This window comes from Brachyhypopomus gauderio, chromosome 11 (genome assembly GCF_052324685.1).
Source record: "Brachyhypopomus gauderio isolate BG-103 chromosome 11, BGAUD_0.2, whole genome shotgun sequence".
In the NCBI taxonomy this organism is placed as follows: domain Eukaryota; kingdom Metazoa; phylum Chordata; class Actinopteri; order Gymnotiformes; family Hypopomidae; genus Brachyhypopomus; species Brachyhypopomus gauderio.
The window spans coordinates 6,193,428-6,210,207 of NC_135221.1; the positions used below are offsets into that span (position 1 = coordinate 6,193,428).

The following is a 16,780-nucleotide window of genomic DNA, read 5'->3' on the forward strand; positions in this document are numbered from 1 at the left end:
CTGTGTGTGTGTGTGTGTGTGTGTGTGTGTGTGTGTGTGTGTGTGAACCCTTCCCTCTTATGAAGCTCAACCATATCCGTTCACAACAGGAGCATCACTGTTGCAATCCACAGTCCCCTATCTGTAGTTTACACACTCCTTTCCTGTGGGAGTGTGTGTGTGTGTGTGTGTGTGTGTGTGTGTGTGTGTGTGTGAGAGAGAGAGAGAGAGAGAGAGAGAGAGATTATCCCCTTTGCTTTGTGCTGATCCCCCAGCTCACATTCATGCCCAACGCCGTTGGTGTGTTGGGCTGAGGGCAGTCCTCCAGGGCTGCGTGGGGTTAAGGGCAGTGGCGCTCTGATGGAAGACAGCCGATGTCCGTCGCCCCTCACACCACAGGGCCTCCGAGCTTTTAAAGCTGATGCCACAAGCAGCCAATCACCCACTGTGTACAGGGAGATGTGATCATCCAGGCACACTGGACCTGTGTGTGCGTGTGTGTGTGTGTGCACAGGTGTGTGCGTGAGACTGCATAAGTGTGTGCATATATGTGACTGGATGTATGTGCGTTTGTGTGACTTTAATATGTAGATTAATGGGTAGCACTATATTTCTACATGTTTTGTGCTCTGTCTCTGCCTCGATGCCACACATCCATCCTACCAGGAGAAAACCAGTAATGTTACATTTAAAAACATAGAGCTTGAATTTGCTCGACTTTTTCTTTCTTTTCTTTTTCTTGTTTTTTTTTACGTTTAAGGCAGAAATGTACACTTTTCAGTATCACCGATCAGGGATGAGACGTGGCAGGGAACAGGCAGGCACTGCTGCTCGGCGTCTGCCCGTCCATCAGAGAGATGGATCTCCTGCTGTCTCTGGAGGACACGAGCATGCGCCTGGACGCCTGCTGAAATACCATCATTAGCTAAGTGTTCGTTTGACTTCAGCACTCATCATTTTTGCAGGCAGTCCACGAGCGGTAATTCAGCTCTCCAAGCTCCATTCCAACTGTCAACTGCAAGGATAAGTTACTCCAGGCATATGCAAGAACTCGGCCTTGCTGGGATTCATTTTCACGTGGTCGACGGCTATACGTGATGAGACGTTGATCAAACGTGCAGAGATCTGGCTACAGACATGCCTGTGGAAAGCATGTAGTTGGGTATCGACATGGAAAGAGGAGGAAATTTCATGCCAAGAGATTTCATCACCAAGGAAGCATGTGTAGAGAGAAAAGAGAAAAGGACCCAGGAGTGAGCCTTGTGACACACCAGTTGAGAGAGAGTGGATAGTGTCTGGATGCCCTCCGTGTTAATTCCTACAGTGGGGAAAATAAGTATTTAGTCAGTCACCAATTGTGCAAGTTCGCCCACTTAAAAAGATGAGAGAGGCCTGTAATTGACATCATAGGTAGACCTCAACTATGAGAGACAAAATGTGAAAGAATTTATTTGCAAATAATGGTGGAAAATAAGTATTTGGCAGAGGTGGGACCAAGTCAGTGTTTTGCAAGTCTCAAGTAAGTCCAAGTCTTTATCCTCAAGTCCCGAGTCAAGTCTCAAGCAAAGACAGTCAACTCAAGTCAAGTCTCGAGTCAAGACAGGCAACCGTCAAGTCAAGTCCCAAGTCTGAAACTTGGAATTTCAAGTCCTTTTGAGTCTTTTTTTTTTTTACAGGCACCAACGCTTTACGAATGCTACGCTGATGCGTTTCTTTACTCGTTTTGTTTGTGTCCGCCAGCCAAAAGATGACAGATCATTTACATTTTATCTTCTCTTAATTACATAAATGTACTTAAACAAGAATGTTTCGTTACATCATTTTACACGAAAATAGCAAGCTTCATCGTAAGCAAGATGCTGTCATTACGAATGGTTATTCTAAACATTTGGATAAAATGTTTAAATATAGACTAATAAAAGGTTAGGGTTATTTTTTCATTGTTTTCTGTTATTGTGGGGTCACGGTGTACTATTGTTACCTGGAGATTCAGTGGGGTCACATATTCTGATGGCTGCCGTCAGAATTGGTGACCCCAGTAAAAAAGGCTTACCTGTACATCCCATTCATGATTTCTTTGTTGGCTGCAATGGTGAGGGGATGGTAAATCTTGTTTAAGTACATTTATGCAATTAAGAGACGATAAATGTAAATATAAACATCTGTCATATTTTGGCTCGTGGACACCAACAAAACAAGTAAAGAAAGTGCATCAGCGTAGTTTACGTAGCATTCGTAAAGCGTTTGTGCCTCTGAACAGAAACTGTGAAATAGCGCCCCCTGTGGTCACAAAACTCGACGGTCACAGAATCTGGTGTAACGCCGGTCTGCGTCAGAAGGACGGAAATGAAATTAATGGGGCGCACTTTATAAATATTAATATGCGTTTTAGAATTTAGATTTGGGGTAAAAAAAAAATCAAGTCTTTGCAAGTAAACAGGTTCAAGTCCAATTCAAGTCCCAAGTTATTGGTGTAAAAGTCCAAGTCAAGTCTAAGTCTCTGAATATTTTTTCAAGTCAAGTCAAAAGTCTTAATATTAATGACTCGAGTCTGACTCGAGTCCAAGTCATGTGACTCGAGTCCCCACCTCTGGTATTTGGTCACCTACAAACAAGCAAGATTTCTGGCTGTCACAGACCTGTAACTTCTTTTTTTAGAGGCTCCTCTTTCCTCCACTCATTACCTGTATTAATGGCACCTATTTGAAGTCGTTAACAGTATAAAAGACACCTGCCCACAACCTCAAACAGTCACACTCCAAACTCCACTATGGTGAAGACGAAAGAACTGTCGGAGGACACCAGAAACCGAATTGTAGGCTGGGAAGACTGAATCTGCAATAGGCAAGCAGCTTGGTGTGAAGAAATCTACTGTGGGAGCAATAATCAGAAAATGGAAGACCTACAAGACCACTACTAATCTCCCTCGATCTGGGGCTCCATGCAAGATCTCAGCCCGTGGGGTCAAAATGATCACAAGAACGGTCAGGAAAAATCCCAGAACCACAAGGGGGGATCTAGTGAATGACCTGCAGAAAGCTGGGACCAACGTTACAAAGGCTACCATCAGCAACACACTACGACGCCAGGGACTCAGATCTTGCAGTGCCAGACGTGTCCCCCTGCTTAAGCCAGGCACGTCTGAAGTTTGCTAGAGAGCATTTGGATGTAGCCAGAAGAGTATTGGAAGAATGTCATATGGTCAGATGAAACCAAAGTAGAACTATTTGGTAAAAACACAACTCGTCGTGTTTGGAGGACAGTGAATGCTGAGTTGCATCCAAAGAACACCATACCAACTGTCAAGCATGGGGGTGGCAACATCATGCTTTGGGGCTGTTTCTCTGCAAAGGGACCAGGACGACTGGTCCGTGTGCATGAAAGAATGAATGGGGCCATGTATTGTGAGATTTTGGGTGCAAACCTCCTTCCATCAGCAAGGGCAATGAAGATTAAACATGAGGAGATCTGCATGGAGGAATGGGCCAACATACCAGCAACAGTGTGTGCCAACCTTGTGAAGACTTACAGAAAACGTTTGACCTCTGTCATTGCCAACAGAGGATATACAACAAAGTATTGAGATGAACTTTTGTTATTGACCAAATACTTATTTTCCACCATTATTTGCAAATAAATTCTTTAAAAGTCAGACAAAATGATTTTCTCAATTTTTTTCCACATTTTGTCTCTCATAGTTGAGGTCTACCTATGATGTCAATTACAGGCCTCTCTCATTTTTTTAAGTGGTAGAACTTGCACAATTGGTGACTGACTAAATACTTATTTTCCCCACTGTAAGAGTGTCTCTCTAGGTAAGACCTACCCATTTCCATTCTGTGCCAATGAGTCCTAGGTTGGGAAGCACAGACAGAAACTATTGGTTTCTCATGTCAAAGTCAGCAGAGGTCTCAAAGAATCAGGACTGATGATGGTTTGGATGATCTAACTGCATTGAACTTGTGACTACAAGCAATGTATAAGCAATGTATTTTTGTTAGAATGTATCAGATTGAAGGTCATGGATCTGTTTCTAGACAAGTAAAAGACGATTGGTTATAGACAGCACACTCAATAATCTGAGAGTAAGGAAAGGGAAGACGTGCTGGTTTGGTAGTTGTTGATGTTGGAGATGCTGGAGGTGATGTTTGGGCACTAGAACCAGAGGATGAGGACTGCACGGAGGAAAGGAGAGGTGAGGAAAGGACACACTGATCCCGTTCACCTTCTCAAAGGAGGAAGCGAAAAAGATTGTAGTGGGTGTCATGTTGGGCTGGCAATCGCGAGGTTGTGGGTTCGAATCCTGGCTCTGCCATTGGCCCTTGAGCAAGGCCCTTAACCCTCTCGACTCCAGGGACGCTGCACAATATCGGCCCCTGCACTCTGACTCCATCCACCAACGAAGGTGAGACATGTGAAGACTACATTTGATTGCCTTTTCCTTATACTGAGCCACGGCAATGAAGTTCAATCTCAATATTAAAATTCTCTTGAAATGTTGGGAGGATTGAGAAGGGAAGAAAAGTGGAAAAGAGTTTGCATGGATCAGATGTTGAGGATTCCAGGCTTTGTAGAATGCATCGTTTGAACATGTAACTTCCAATGGCCTCTTGCAAAGGAGCAGAATTTAGATCTCATTGTCCTCCTTTGCAGCAACCAGAGGAAACTAAGAAAGACAGAAGGTGTAAGAAGTCATTCATGGAGCAGGTGGGGAAGATCTTAATGGTCTGGAGGAGGACGTTAAATGTTCCCCGAAGAACCAAGTGAAGAGTGGCAGGCGTTTGAAGAAGATTCCAGATGGAGAGAGGAAAAGGATCCTTGGAGCTGAAACTGAAGAGGAGGGAGAAATGAAGTCAAGCTTGCGACAAGTGGAGAATAAATGTGTAGGTGTGATGTGGACAGGGAGAGAAGAGTGTGGGAAAGTGAAGGATAAAACCTGGTGATGAGAGAGGTGAAGTGAGGGTTTACACTGATCTCCAGTGTTGGGGGGGGAGGCCTGCAGAAGATCAGGTTGGATGTGTTGCCTGCTCTGTGCGTTGGAGGAGACAGGTTGTGGATGAAGTCCAAAGAAGTGAGGAGTGGAAGAAGGCGAGATGACAAGTCACGGTGGAGAATGAGGGCAGTCCTGTTGACGGGGAAGATGCTTATAACAACATCCAGCTCATGTGTGCAGTTGTCTAAAGGGCAAAAAGGATTTAGGAATAGTGTGAATCTTAATGGGGAGGAATCTGTCACTCTGCTGGGGTGAATGGAAGAAGGCAGCAGAAGCCGGAGCAGGTGGAGTGGCTCAGTCGTCCGGGGTGATTCGGGCTAAGGCTGAAATGAAGTCTGCCTTTTGGGCCGAACATTGGCAGTTCCAAAGGCTGAAATGAAGTCTGCCTTTTGGGCCGAACATTGGCAGTTCCAAAGGCTGAAATGAAGTCTGCCTTTTGGGCCGAACATTGGCAGTTCCAAAGGCCACCCACCACCACGGTCTGAGATCGTAACGACCGTGAGGGGTAGATACGGTTATTGGAATCGCAGCTTCTGTAGTGGCAATATCTTCACGATCTGTAGGTGCACAGGAAGTAAATCGTACAGAAACAAGAAGTTAAGAAGATTTGAAACTTCGCCGAGATAATCCAGTCTCCATGTTGATCGGAGGGAAACCTGGAAGGATATCCACTTAATCACAACAGACGTGCACGTGTGTAGGTGACCACTTGTCGGTGCATTAGCGCATAGTTTTGGGACTGCTAGTCCCACCCCTACAATTCACACCTTAGCTAACTTGAAACCACCCCTGTCCCTAATTAGCACTTTACGTCCTCCTACTTTAACAGCCTCGCAAAGTTACATTCAACTCTGAGCCAACCTCATAAAGCAGACGGTAAATTCCAGTCAGAGAACACGAGCACACACCGTTGTATTTGGTCTCTGTGATCTTGTGTTTGTGCTTCCTCGTGTGGACCAAGACAGAGGATGGTTATGCGCTCTAAGATACACGCGTGCTTCAGTCTGCAAGTGGACCTGTAGGTATTCATAGTGAAGTGCCATTGAGTGGAAAATGAAGTATATATTAAATTAAATGTACACTGAACAAGTGGTACCAGCTGGGCTTTCTGAACCAGGCCTGCTCAGTATGGGTCTCAGCTAAGCACTAGTCCTAATCAGCACGTAATGACTGTGCATCACTTAGGACTAAATTGCAATTAAGGACTTTAATTGTATTTGGTGGAAAGCGATGGCGCTCAAATCCCATTGACACAAGCAACCCTTCTGGTAGTTCATGGCTGCAGGCTGTATATTAGATGGCATTAAAGGATTAATGCGTTTAGAGGCACAGCCAGATATTGCTGTATAATTTATTATTTCTTCTCTATGAAAGAAAGCATTATTATTCAGTTTGTGTTCCCCTCCTGCATGGGCTCTTTCTATTACGTAATTGTACAAACCAGGTCTGGGGGATGATCCCTAAAGCTGTAAGACATGACAGAGCTGTTTTACTGACCATATGGGGAGACTGATGGGTCTCCAGATCCCAGCCCGTGTGTGTGTGTGTGTGTGTGTGTGTGTGTGTGGTGTGTGTGTGTGTGTTTCCTGACAGAATGAGCCGGAGGAGCGGGTTGTTTTTCAGCACTGTGTTCTGCTGTGGCTGTGAATTGTGTGCTGTGAGAAGGTGCCCCGTATGTTACATCCGCTATGCATAAATGGAGAGGCACAAATGGCAAACGCTGCTTTTGTACGGCAGTAACGTGGATGTAAATGGAACAAAACGGTGTGTGTGCGCGAGCATGCATGCGAGCGTGTGTGTTAGTTACCATATATATAGCCTCTTCACTGCTGTGTGTGAACTTGACAGATTGTGTAATCCCCTCTGTGAGTGATCAATCTGTTCTTTGGTGTGTGTGTGTGTGTGTGTGTGTGTGTGTGTGTGTGTGTGTGTGTGTGTGTGTGTGTGTGTGTGTGTGTGTGTGTGTGTGTGTGTGTGTGTGTGTGTGTGTGTGTGTGTGTGTGTGTGTGTGAGACGTTGCCTGCTCTAACGGGGAGTTAAGAAGAAGCAAATCTGTTGAAGCTCCGAATGACGTAAAAACCCTATCTGCTTGCATACAGACTTTTCACGCCGCTCTGGAGTGTGTGCACGTCTGCTAGAGGGCATGTCAACGTTTTGTTTGCATGGACAAGGAATTTCAACCAATGGGGCCCTTTAACTGCAATCCAACTCATCCCAGAAAGTACATAGCTGGAAACCTCAAAGCATTAAGCAACAAGCCTTAAAGGTCACCCCTTATCATTTTGGTCTAAACATTCTTTTTCATACTGTTTCTAAACACTGAAACGGGGCCTTCAGATTCCCTTTTCCCCACTAGTGTATGAGAGCACAGGGGAAGTCTTGGGTCCCCTTTGCGAGAACACCAATTGGAGCCTTTTCTTGCTCGTCGGGCTGCGGCGTCGGATGCTGAAAAGCGGGGCGGGCTGTGCTCAAGCCGCCACCCCCCCCACCCACCCCCACCTACTTCTCATTCCGTTGAGGTCAGCCGAATCAGGGGTCTGTCGTGATCGTGCAATTAGGGCTCGTTACCGCACACTAACGGCCTCATGGCAGAGTGAGGGCTTAACAACTCGAGCTCGATCCGGCGTCGATCGATTGCCGCAGTTAAGGAGCGCGTGAAAGTGTTTTGCTGGAGGACTCCGGCACTGAGACGCAAATATTATTGCTGTGGTAACACGTCATGATTAAGTGGACGTGAGATCTATTGGAAGGTCCTCTGTCTTGCTGTACCTTAGACTACATACGAGCAGAGTAAAAGATATGTCACTTTAAATAGGCAAGTCTTGTGCAGTGTATGCGTGCGTGTGTGTGCATGCGTGTTTGTGTGATTTCACTGCTGAATTGCCCCCCCCCCCCCCCCCCCCCCCCCGCTCAGCAGTTTTACTGAAAGGCCATTATTAAAGAAATGAATAAAACTAAATCCTCACTCACGTCTTCATTAATCTGTCACACCCGAATTAGACTGTGCCATTACTCATACACACTAATACACTTTCACGTAGTTTCGTGCATGCATACACATACATACTACTGTTTATACACACTTCATACTCCATTCTCTCTCTCTCCCTCTCCTCTCTCTCTCATCTCTCTCCTCTCTCTCTCCTCTCTCTCTCTCTCTCTCTCTCTCTCTCTCTCTCTTAATTAATGCATTATTCAAAATGCGCTTCCAGGCTTGTTAGAAAGTTTTTGGACTGCCAGGATCATACGGCTACTTGGTAAAGACGCCACTTTGGAACACTAATGAATGCCTTTAAGTCCTTACTAAACACGAAAGAAAAGAACCATTCAGTTTATATGCTGCCAGGGAAAGGCAGCTACAGACTACAGCGAACCCTGCCAATGATGCCACGTCATTCTTACACTCGTTTCCTGGGACTGACCGGGCTCATGGTCCCCACATGGTCCCTGAGCTTCAGCACCGGCGTTGGGTCATCTGGACGGGTCAGGGAAAGCCCAGCTGAAAACCGTACTGGTTTTGCTCTGGGCATGACACTCCCATTGTGAGGGCAATAGTGCAAAATATTCATGCTCCTGAGGGATTCGAGGGCATAGCAAAGAGTAAGAGAGGGTGTGTGTGTGTGTGTGTGTGTGTGTGTGTGTGTGTGTGTGTGTGTGTGTGTGGTGTGTGTGTGTGTGTGTGTGTGTGAGAGAGAGAGAGAAAACGTAAGATAGAAATGTGGATCACTAGGAAATAGCTGGATGTGTGATTGAGCACTCTGGTTTTAATTGGTACCTGTAAGCTTTCCCCTGTATCATTGTGTGAGCCTCCGTCACCAAGCTTCAGGTAAAGCAGTAAATATTCATCCAGGATAGCTCCTCGGAGGAAGAAATAATTAGCAGTAATCCGAGGGAGAGAGGGAGAGAGGGAGAGAGGGAGGGGAGGGGAGGGAGAGAGCGAGAGAGAGCGAGAGCGCTAGTCAGCTAGCTAGCTGCTGGGCAGTAATGATTCCATTAGGTCCCTCTAGAAAGGGCTTCTGTGTAATCCATTCATTATAGTCTGCACAGTGATCAATGCAAGAAATTAAAATTTCATTATCAACACTCAGTGGATTTTTCTCAGTGGATGACTCTGCTATTGTGAGGGAAGATTCTTCCAGGGGTTTTACATATCAAAGCTAGGACTCTGGCAATTTCAATATAATTGTTATTATTGATGTAATTAGTGAATAGATCCATCTGTCACTATTTTACAGAAGACATGTATACATGTCCTACATGGCCTATACATGTATACAGACCTGGTTATACATACTACTTAGCATGATTATTTAGCTTTGTCGAATTCCTTTCTTTTTCCAATTATTATTATTATTAGTAGTAGTAATATAATTATCCTATCAAATTCCTTTTATAATGCTCATGTCCACCAGTTCCTCATTACCTGTGCTTATTCTTCATTGCCGTTTGATCCCAGTCTGGCTGTCTAGTCTCCATCCTCTCCCTAATCTCCACTCTGGGAAGGACTGTGTGGATTAGCCCTCGATTCACCCAGGCTGATCCCGGTAATCCCAGCCCCTGGCAGACCCCATTCTCAGGCGGAGTGGGTGACCACAGGTGGGTGGAGCGCGAGATGGAGCCTGCACCTGCTCCAGGTGTAGGGGCAGGGCGTTAGATTGGGGCTCACCCACGCCCACGCCAGGTACCATCTGACCACACCTGTCACCTTCTGCCATGCTTTAACATGGCACTGCCTGTCCTGTCGGCCATGTTGGAACCCGTGCTTTTTGTTGTGAGGCTCTACTCTGTTTTTCAGCCAAGAAAGATAAACTCCCAAGATGGACTTTGGGCATGAATTTGGAGCTGCAGAATTTATTCAAATTTCACCAAGAGGGGGTGGTGGTGGTGGTGGGGGATGGTGGGTTGTCAAACCTCAACAGATGAACCAACCAATCCAAACAGCCATCAACTGGAAGTTAAGAAGCCCTTTAGGTGTTTGTGAAGAGTCATTCATGTTCGAAATCTAATATAATTCTTCATATCCCAACGGTAAACGTGAGGATATCTTGCCAGATCTGCCAAACTCTTGAATATCTTTGAAGGATATCACCGAAGTTTTCCAAGCAGGCGATTGGTTCGTGGTGGAAACTGGTCCTTGGCCCCGCCGTGTGATTGGCAGCCGTGCAGTTAGCATGGCCTCTCGGGGCTGGCGTCCGCGGCGTGGTCTCAAGGCCGGCTCCCTCCCTGGGCCGCAGGTGTCGGGCCAGGCCGAGTGGCGCCTGCGTGATTCATGCCGCAGACCGGGGGCTGTTGCGTCCGCCCTCGTGTGGGCGCGTTCCGCCCTCGGCCAACATAATGGGGGCCGCCATTCATCACCGTAATGCCCTTATTATTCACACGGAGCAGCACACCGAGGAGACGGAGGAGATAGAGGAGCAGGAGGGCTTGGAAGAATCCGGGCGAAAATATGAAATTCAGAACAGCGACGTGGGGATATTACACAGCCCAGAGAATGAGCAGAGAATGTATGTGTCTGCCTGGCTGTGTGTGTGTGTGTGTGTGTGTGTGTGTGTGTGTGTGTGTGTGTGTGTGTGTGTGTGTGTGTGTGTGTGTGTGTGTGTGTGTGCAAGAGAGGGAGAGATGGCAAAAGACGGAGTGAAAAGATGTAATGGGAGGAGCATTGCAAGGCAGAGAATGAGAGGGGAATACATTTGTGAGTGTGTGTGTGTGTGTGTGTGTGTGTGAGTGTGTGTGTGTGTGTGTGTGTGTGTGTGTGTGTGTGTGTGTGTGTGTGTGTGTGTGTGTGTGTGTGTGTGTGTGTGTGTGTGTGTGTGTGTACAAGAGCTCCCATTGTATTCAGAAGCCCCAACCATAGATCTAGTCCATGATCTTCTCAGAAACGTCCTAATGGCCTGCTGCGAGCTGTGCATATGCTTTACGAAGCCGCCGTGCATGCTGGGATTCGGGGGAGTGCCATACCAAGATCGCTCATCAGCTCTCGGCCCCCAAACGTGACTGTATCCACAGCCAGACTACACGTTTGACTGTCATTAATCTTCACCTGCGTGTCTCTTGTCTTTCGTTTATTTCTCTAACACAGAGGACGGTTACGAGCTGTTCCGAGTGGCGGAGAAGGCTCATGGGAGCTGGATGAAGCTCTATCTGGAAGGCAAACGCCTCCGAGGTTCTGAGCAACGTGGGCCGGAAGGTGTTGATGCAGTACCTGGAGGCTCTGCAGGCCATGAGCGTGGCTCTTAGCAAGCAGCTGGGACGATACGACATGTACTCCATGATCGTGGGCATGGCTCTCATCCTAGAGGTACCAGACACAAACATCCACACACACATCCACAAACAAACTCTCTCTCTCTCTCTCTCTCTCTCTCTCTCTCTCTCTCTCTCTCTCTCTCTCTCTCCTCTCTCTCTCTCTCTCTCTCTCTCTCTCCTCTCTCTCTCTCTCCCTCCCTCCCCTCCCCTCCCTCTCTCTCTCTCTCTCTCTCTCTCTCTCTCTCTCCCTCCCTCCCTCCCTCCCTCCCTCCCTCTCTCTCTCTCTTCTCTCTCTCTCTCTCTCTCGCTCTCCTCCCTCCCTCCCTCCCTCCCTCCCTCCCTCCCTCCCCTCCCTCCCTCTCTCTCCTCTCTCTCTCTCTCTCTCTCTCTCTCCTCTCTCTCTCTCTCTCTCTCTCTCCTCTCTCTCTCTCTCTCTCTCTCTCTCTCTCTCACTCACACACACACACACACACACCTGCTCTAAAGTTTTGTCCACTTCCTCGTCACACGTTCATCCATGATTGACAGACAGGGAGGTTTCAGCAGATGGATCTGTGCTTCTCCTCCAAATACGCAACACGCTTCCTGCCCCCCCCCCCCCCCCCCCCCCCCGTTCGTTGGTGTATCGGACAAAATGACAGCCGCAGTCAGAGATTCGCTGATCAGAGCCGTGCGGCCGTCCATGGGTAATGCGTGAAACGTGGCGTAAGCTTGGTGCGGTATCAAGGAGAGCTGAAGACTGAAGGGCCCCCACCCCTACACCCCACCTCCGAACCAACCCACCACCCACAGTCAATCTTCAGCCAAGTCGTTAAGTGCTCCATTACTCTTTAGTCTGACCCTCTTCTCTCATGACCTCTGAAGCACCTGCCAGATTCATCTGGATGGCCGCTTGGCTACAAATGGCTCCTTGCCACCTGCTGGCTGACTGATGCACTTTTTCCACCATCTCAAAGTTGAGAGCTAACCACAGAATTAGACCAGTGATAACACTGGCCACGAATCACTGCTAATTCATTTGAATCATCGCTAATTATGACTGTAACAGCATGGTTCCTTCTCCGGTCACTTTGCGGGGACGTTTGGCGTGAGTCCTGCTGATCGCTTCATGAGGAGCCGTGGTATTACGGGCCGAGCACAGGACCCCGTGGCCCCAGGATCCTTTGACTTTTATTGACTCACTGTAGACTGCAAGCTTTTAATAATTGATTGCACTTTCATGGGATTGCAGAAGGGTTTGTTTTTTCCGTAGGTGGCTGTCTGAAATAGGAGCTCTCTCTCAGGATCGTCACACGCACTCAGACCCTGTATTCCACCAGCTGGACAATTAACATCTTAATTATTACTGTAATGCACAATAATTATGGTAAACGATTGTAAATTAGGACTGTTATGTTAAACTAATTTGTGAAAAGTTCCAGATTCCCATGATCAAAATCTTACGACATGCACATAATCACTAAATTAACTAGTTAAGTAATCACTAAATTTTAGCAGTTAAGAAGTACTGTAATTTGCAATTAAGAACATAGTTTGCACTGTTACTGCTTTTCCTCACAGTCATTGGTCTATTAAGGTGTTTTGCCTGAGGGTGGCGTGGAGGTGACACCCCCTGTAGCTGTGTTCGGTTTTGCCGTTGTTTAATTATCGTGTTAAATGAACTGTGGAATGTTCTGGAAGTCAGCACATTTACCCAGCGGAGCTCTTTCTGTTTTTTGGGGGTTTTTTTATTTCTGGTCTGCCACCACACTCGTTCATCGCAGGTGTCTTCGTCCTCCGTTGCCACGGTGCCTTCCTCCTGAGGTTAGACTTCTGAGAGAACTCCACTTTCGCTCTGACTCAAAGGAAGATCGTGCGTCGCGAGAGTCGGCCGACGTGGTCTGCGTCCCACGTGGCCTCCGTTGCACGCACCGGCAAAGCTCTCACGTTCCTGCTTACCCGACCGATAGAACAGCAACAACAAAAAGCCGTTTGATGGCTTGCTTTTTATTTTTAGATTTTTTTTCTCTCTCTCAGTCTCGTTTTCATTATTTAAATGGGTCATTTGACGGAGGGGGAAAAGTACGAGGAAATGACGCATAAAATCACGGCGTGGAACACCAAACTCCCACAGCCGCCGGGGCGTTCCAGCTCGGTTCACCCCTGGTTTGCAGACCGCGAGACCGGAACCGCCATTAGTCTGGTGGGTGGTTGTTTCTCTTGTGATCGTTTTGGGAACAAAAACGCGTTGAAACCTTACAATCCTATTTAAGCCCCTCCCCCCCAAAAAAATTCACAGCACATGAAGGCGCTAAAAACCCTCTGGGCATCGCATGTCCTAAAGCCATCTTTGTCGTTTTATGTTAATAACGATGTCATTTCTTTCAGCCCAACCTTGGCAAACTTGTGCATGTGGTGGGCAGGAGGTGGTGGTGTTTATTTTTGGAGGGGCGGGTTTAGCACACACACACACACACACACACAACACACGGGTCTTTGAGGCAGCTCGTTAAAACGCTGTCCCCAAGCCACGGAAGGGGAAACGTCAACGAAGGAGCGAAGGCAGGGTAAGGTGCGTGCATGCGTGCGTGTGAGCGTGCAAGCGTGCGAGCGTGCGTGATGGGCACAGCCTGCCCCCCTGGTGCCCGATGCTCCACAGATGGGACTCACAAGGTCAGAGTTCATTTGGCAGCTCCATCTCTGCCATTATGCGTTCGGTGGCTTGAAAACAAGATGGAGGACGACTCTGCTCCACAGTTGGCTGGTTTCAATCCCACGTTGCTTTGCTCTGTTCCTTTGTGCGGGAATGTGCCTTTCAGCGTAGCATGTTTACAGTTTAGGCATGGCGTGGGCACCTGCTCAACGTTCACAAGGCGCTCGCTGACTGCCGCAGAGGTGAGAATGTGGCGGGAAGGTTCGAAAGGATACCGAAATTGTACCGAAAGGTTCCCGAAAGGGTACTGAAATGGTACCGAAAGGGGCGTGAGCCGGTTCACCAGTGTTATTAACTGATACCAATGCTTCATTTGTACTGTGCTGATTGCATGTCTGAATATCTCTCTTCTTCTTTCGCATCGGTCTCGATCCGAGTGTGTCAGTCTGACGGTGCCCCGCCCTCCCCCCCGTGTGTTTACCACAGGTTCTGGCCCTGCTGCTGCTGGCCGTGCCCGAGGCGCTGGCGGGACGGCCAGCGTGGGCGTGTCCCTGGTGCCCGCCTGCCTCTCCCTGCCCTTCTGCCTGCTGGGCCTGCTGGCCTGCTCCGCCCACGTGCTGGTGTGCACCTCCACCGAGGCCTCCTGCTACTTCTGCTCCCTGCCCGTGGCCGCTGGCCTTCGCCACGCTCCTCCTCACCACCGCGCTGCTCTGCCACCTGGTGGCCCGTGGCGGGCCGGCGCGCCAGCGAAGGGTCACGACCCAAGGTGAGTGCTCCCGCCCGGGGTGGCGGTGCGGTCTCCGAGGTCTGATCATCCAACGTCCAGGATCCAACGTCCAGGCACGAGTTCAACACTCCAGGATGGAACCGCTGCACACGACAAGCTAGCACCGCCCAGCACCGCATCCTGACCTGCCCCGAAAGCCCGATAAACTCGACCTCCTTCAGCCGAGCCACTCGGCCCAGGAGAGCGATCCGTCTGAACCTCCCCCAGTGTCCCTTTTTCGAACAGCTCCATCTTGTGCCATTGCTCCACCCAAGTGAGCGTAATGGGAAAGAGGGTGCTCTGGGGTCAAGAGGTCGTCTGCTAATTGGTTCACCTTTTGCTCCGCGAGGCATAAATAGCTGCACTGAAATTGCTCCACAGACCATATTGCTCCAACCTTTCTCCACGCTCCATCCTTCAAAGGCCTAAGCTTTCCTGAAACTTGGTACTGCTGCCTGGGTGAAGTAAGGTCTTATTAACAAATGGTGCTGTTCCTCAAGAATAGGCCATCCTCCTCGTGAAGGGAGGGGCTACATCCGATGGGCGGGGCACAGTGGAAAGAGTTTTTTCACCCTTTTCCATATCCAGCGCACAAATGAGGAGTTTTTTAAACTAGATTAAAAACAAGTCTGTTCACAGAGTTAATGACATGGGGACAGGCCGGCTCTTCTAATTACTGCATCAATGACGAGACTGACCTCTTTATCTTTCTCTTTTGTGTTGGCGCTTGCGTGCGAATGCTCGCGGGCACACACACACACACACACACACACACACACACACACACACACCCCCTTCTAGCCATATGTCTGTTACTCACACCTACACACACACTGCAGCAAACACAAAAGTGCTGACAGTAAAAAGTAAGTCCAACTGGGATGATGAGGAGATAAAGGTGTGTGTGTGTGGGTGTGTGTGTGTGTGTGTGTGTGTGTGTGTGTGTGTGTGTGTGTGTGTGTGTGTGTGTGTGTGTGTGTGAGAGAGAGAGAGAGAGAGAGAGAGAGGGGAGTGGAAAAAACAGACAGTGTGTGCCGAGCACAGAGTCTAAATAAAACCTGAATTGAAGTGGGATTAGAGCCGATATAAACCACATGCAGCCTGCGTTGGTTCTGTGTGTCTCTTGCGTCTCCATTGTCCCTCTTGCCTTCGGGCCACGGCTGCTCCACAGCTAGTGGGAACATTGCTGAGTTGGCCCAAATCCGGCCCAAACCCGTCCGAAGTTCCCGATGACACCGATCGGCAAGGGGACGGGGCCGTCTACATGTTACCTCACGCACAGGGCCTTGTTTGGGTAAATCAGAACCTGAGAACGGCATTGGAGCTGGAAGGTGCCAGCCAGCTTCGGAACACAGTTCCTTTAATTAGAGCTTCACAGTGAAGCGATGTTAGCCGTAGCCGTGTTCTTTCATGGCCCTGGTTGAACATGGTTGAACATGGTCACTGGAGACCCCGTACTGTCCTTTGATTTCGTTGCCTTCAGTTCCGTTTAGCTGCGGACGAGACGGCCTTTTCTATCCATTCTGAACGCGTCGCCGTGTGTTCAAGAGAGCACCGCTTCGGGGAATTCCGATGTGGCATTTAATTATTCAGGGTTATTTGCCACCCGATCAATTAGTGGGGTTGTTGTCCTCGTTAATAATGATGTCGCTCCAGCACTGCCTCGTTCCCTCATAAACCGGGTTTGATTATTATGCAAATTCAGCGGTGGCATGTTTTCTTCAGCCGCAATCATCTACCATCGCTGAAGGTGTGAAAAAAGATGGAGGCCAATGCTGAATGAACCTGAACAACCCTGAACCGCGGCCCGACTTCCACGGTGCCTACAAAGACCCCGCCCACTGCCACGCCCCGCCCCCACCTCCACAAGGACTCTCTGCTCTTAGAGAGGAACACAGAGAGTCTGAGGGAAACACACACACACCGCTGAAACAGCCACGGTCTTCCTGGTTTGGAGGATCGTCTTCCTTCAGCTCCGCCTCTGCCTTTGCGCGTTTAACCCAAACCTCGGTAGCCGTTGGGGGTTTCCCGCTGGTAAAAGCAGAGCCTGCTGTCTGAAAGTGCGGTTCTGGATAAGATGGCAGCAGCGAGTAGGTGGGGGGGGGGGGGTGTGGTTTATGAGGGAGAGGGGGCCGAATACCTCGACTGCCATCTCGATAACGCA

At 48.6% G+C, this 16,780-nt stretch overlaps 1 protein-coding gene across 1 annotated transcript in view; it reads left to right on the forward strand.

The window, feature by feature from the left end:
* pigg (phosphatidylinositol glycan anchor biosynthesis class G (EMM blood group)) overlaps positions 1–16,780 on the forward strand; it is a 38,878-nt gene that overhangs the window by 15,743 nt on the left and 6,355 nt on the right. Inside the window, 6 exon segments of the mRNA XM_077021319.1 lie at positions 11,052–11,122; positions 11,124–11,270; positions 14,337–14,376; positions 14,379–14,512; positions 14,514–14,582; positions 14,584–14,646. Coding sequence (XP_076877434.1) covers positions 11,052–11,122; positions 11,124–11,270; positions 14,337–14,376; positions 14,379–14,512; positions 14,514–14,582; positions 14,584–14,646 — 524 coding nt within the window.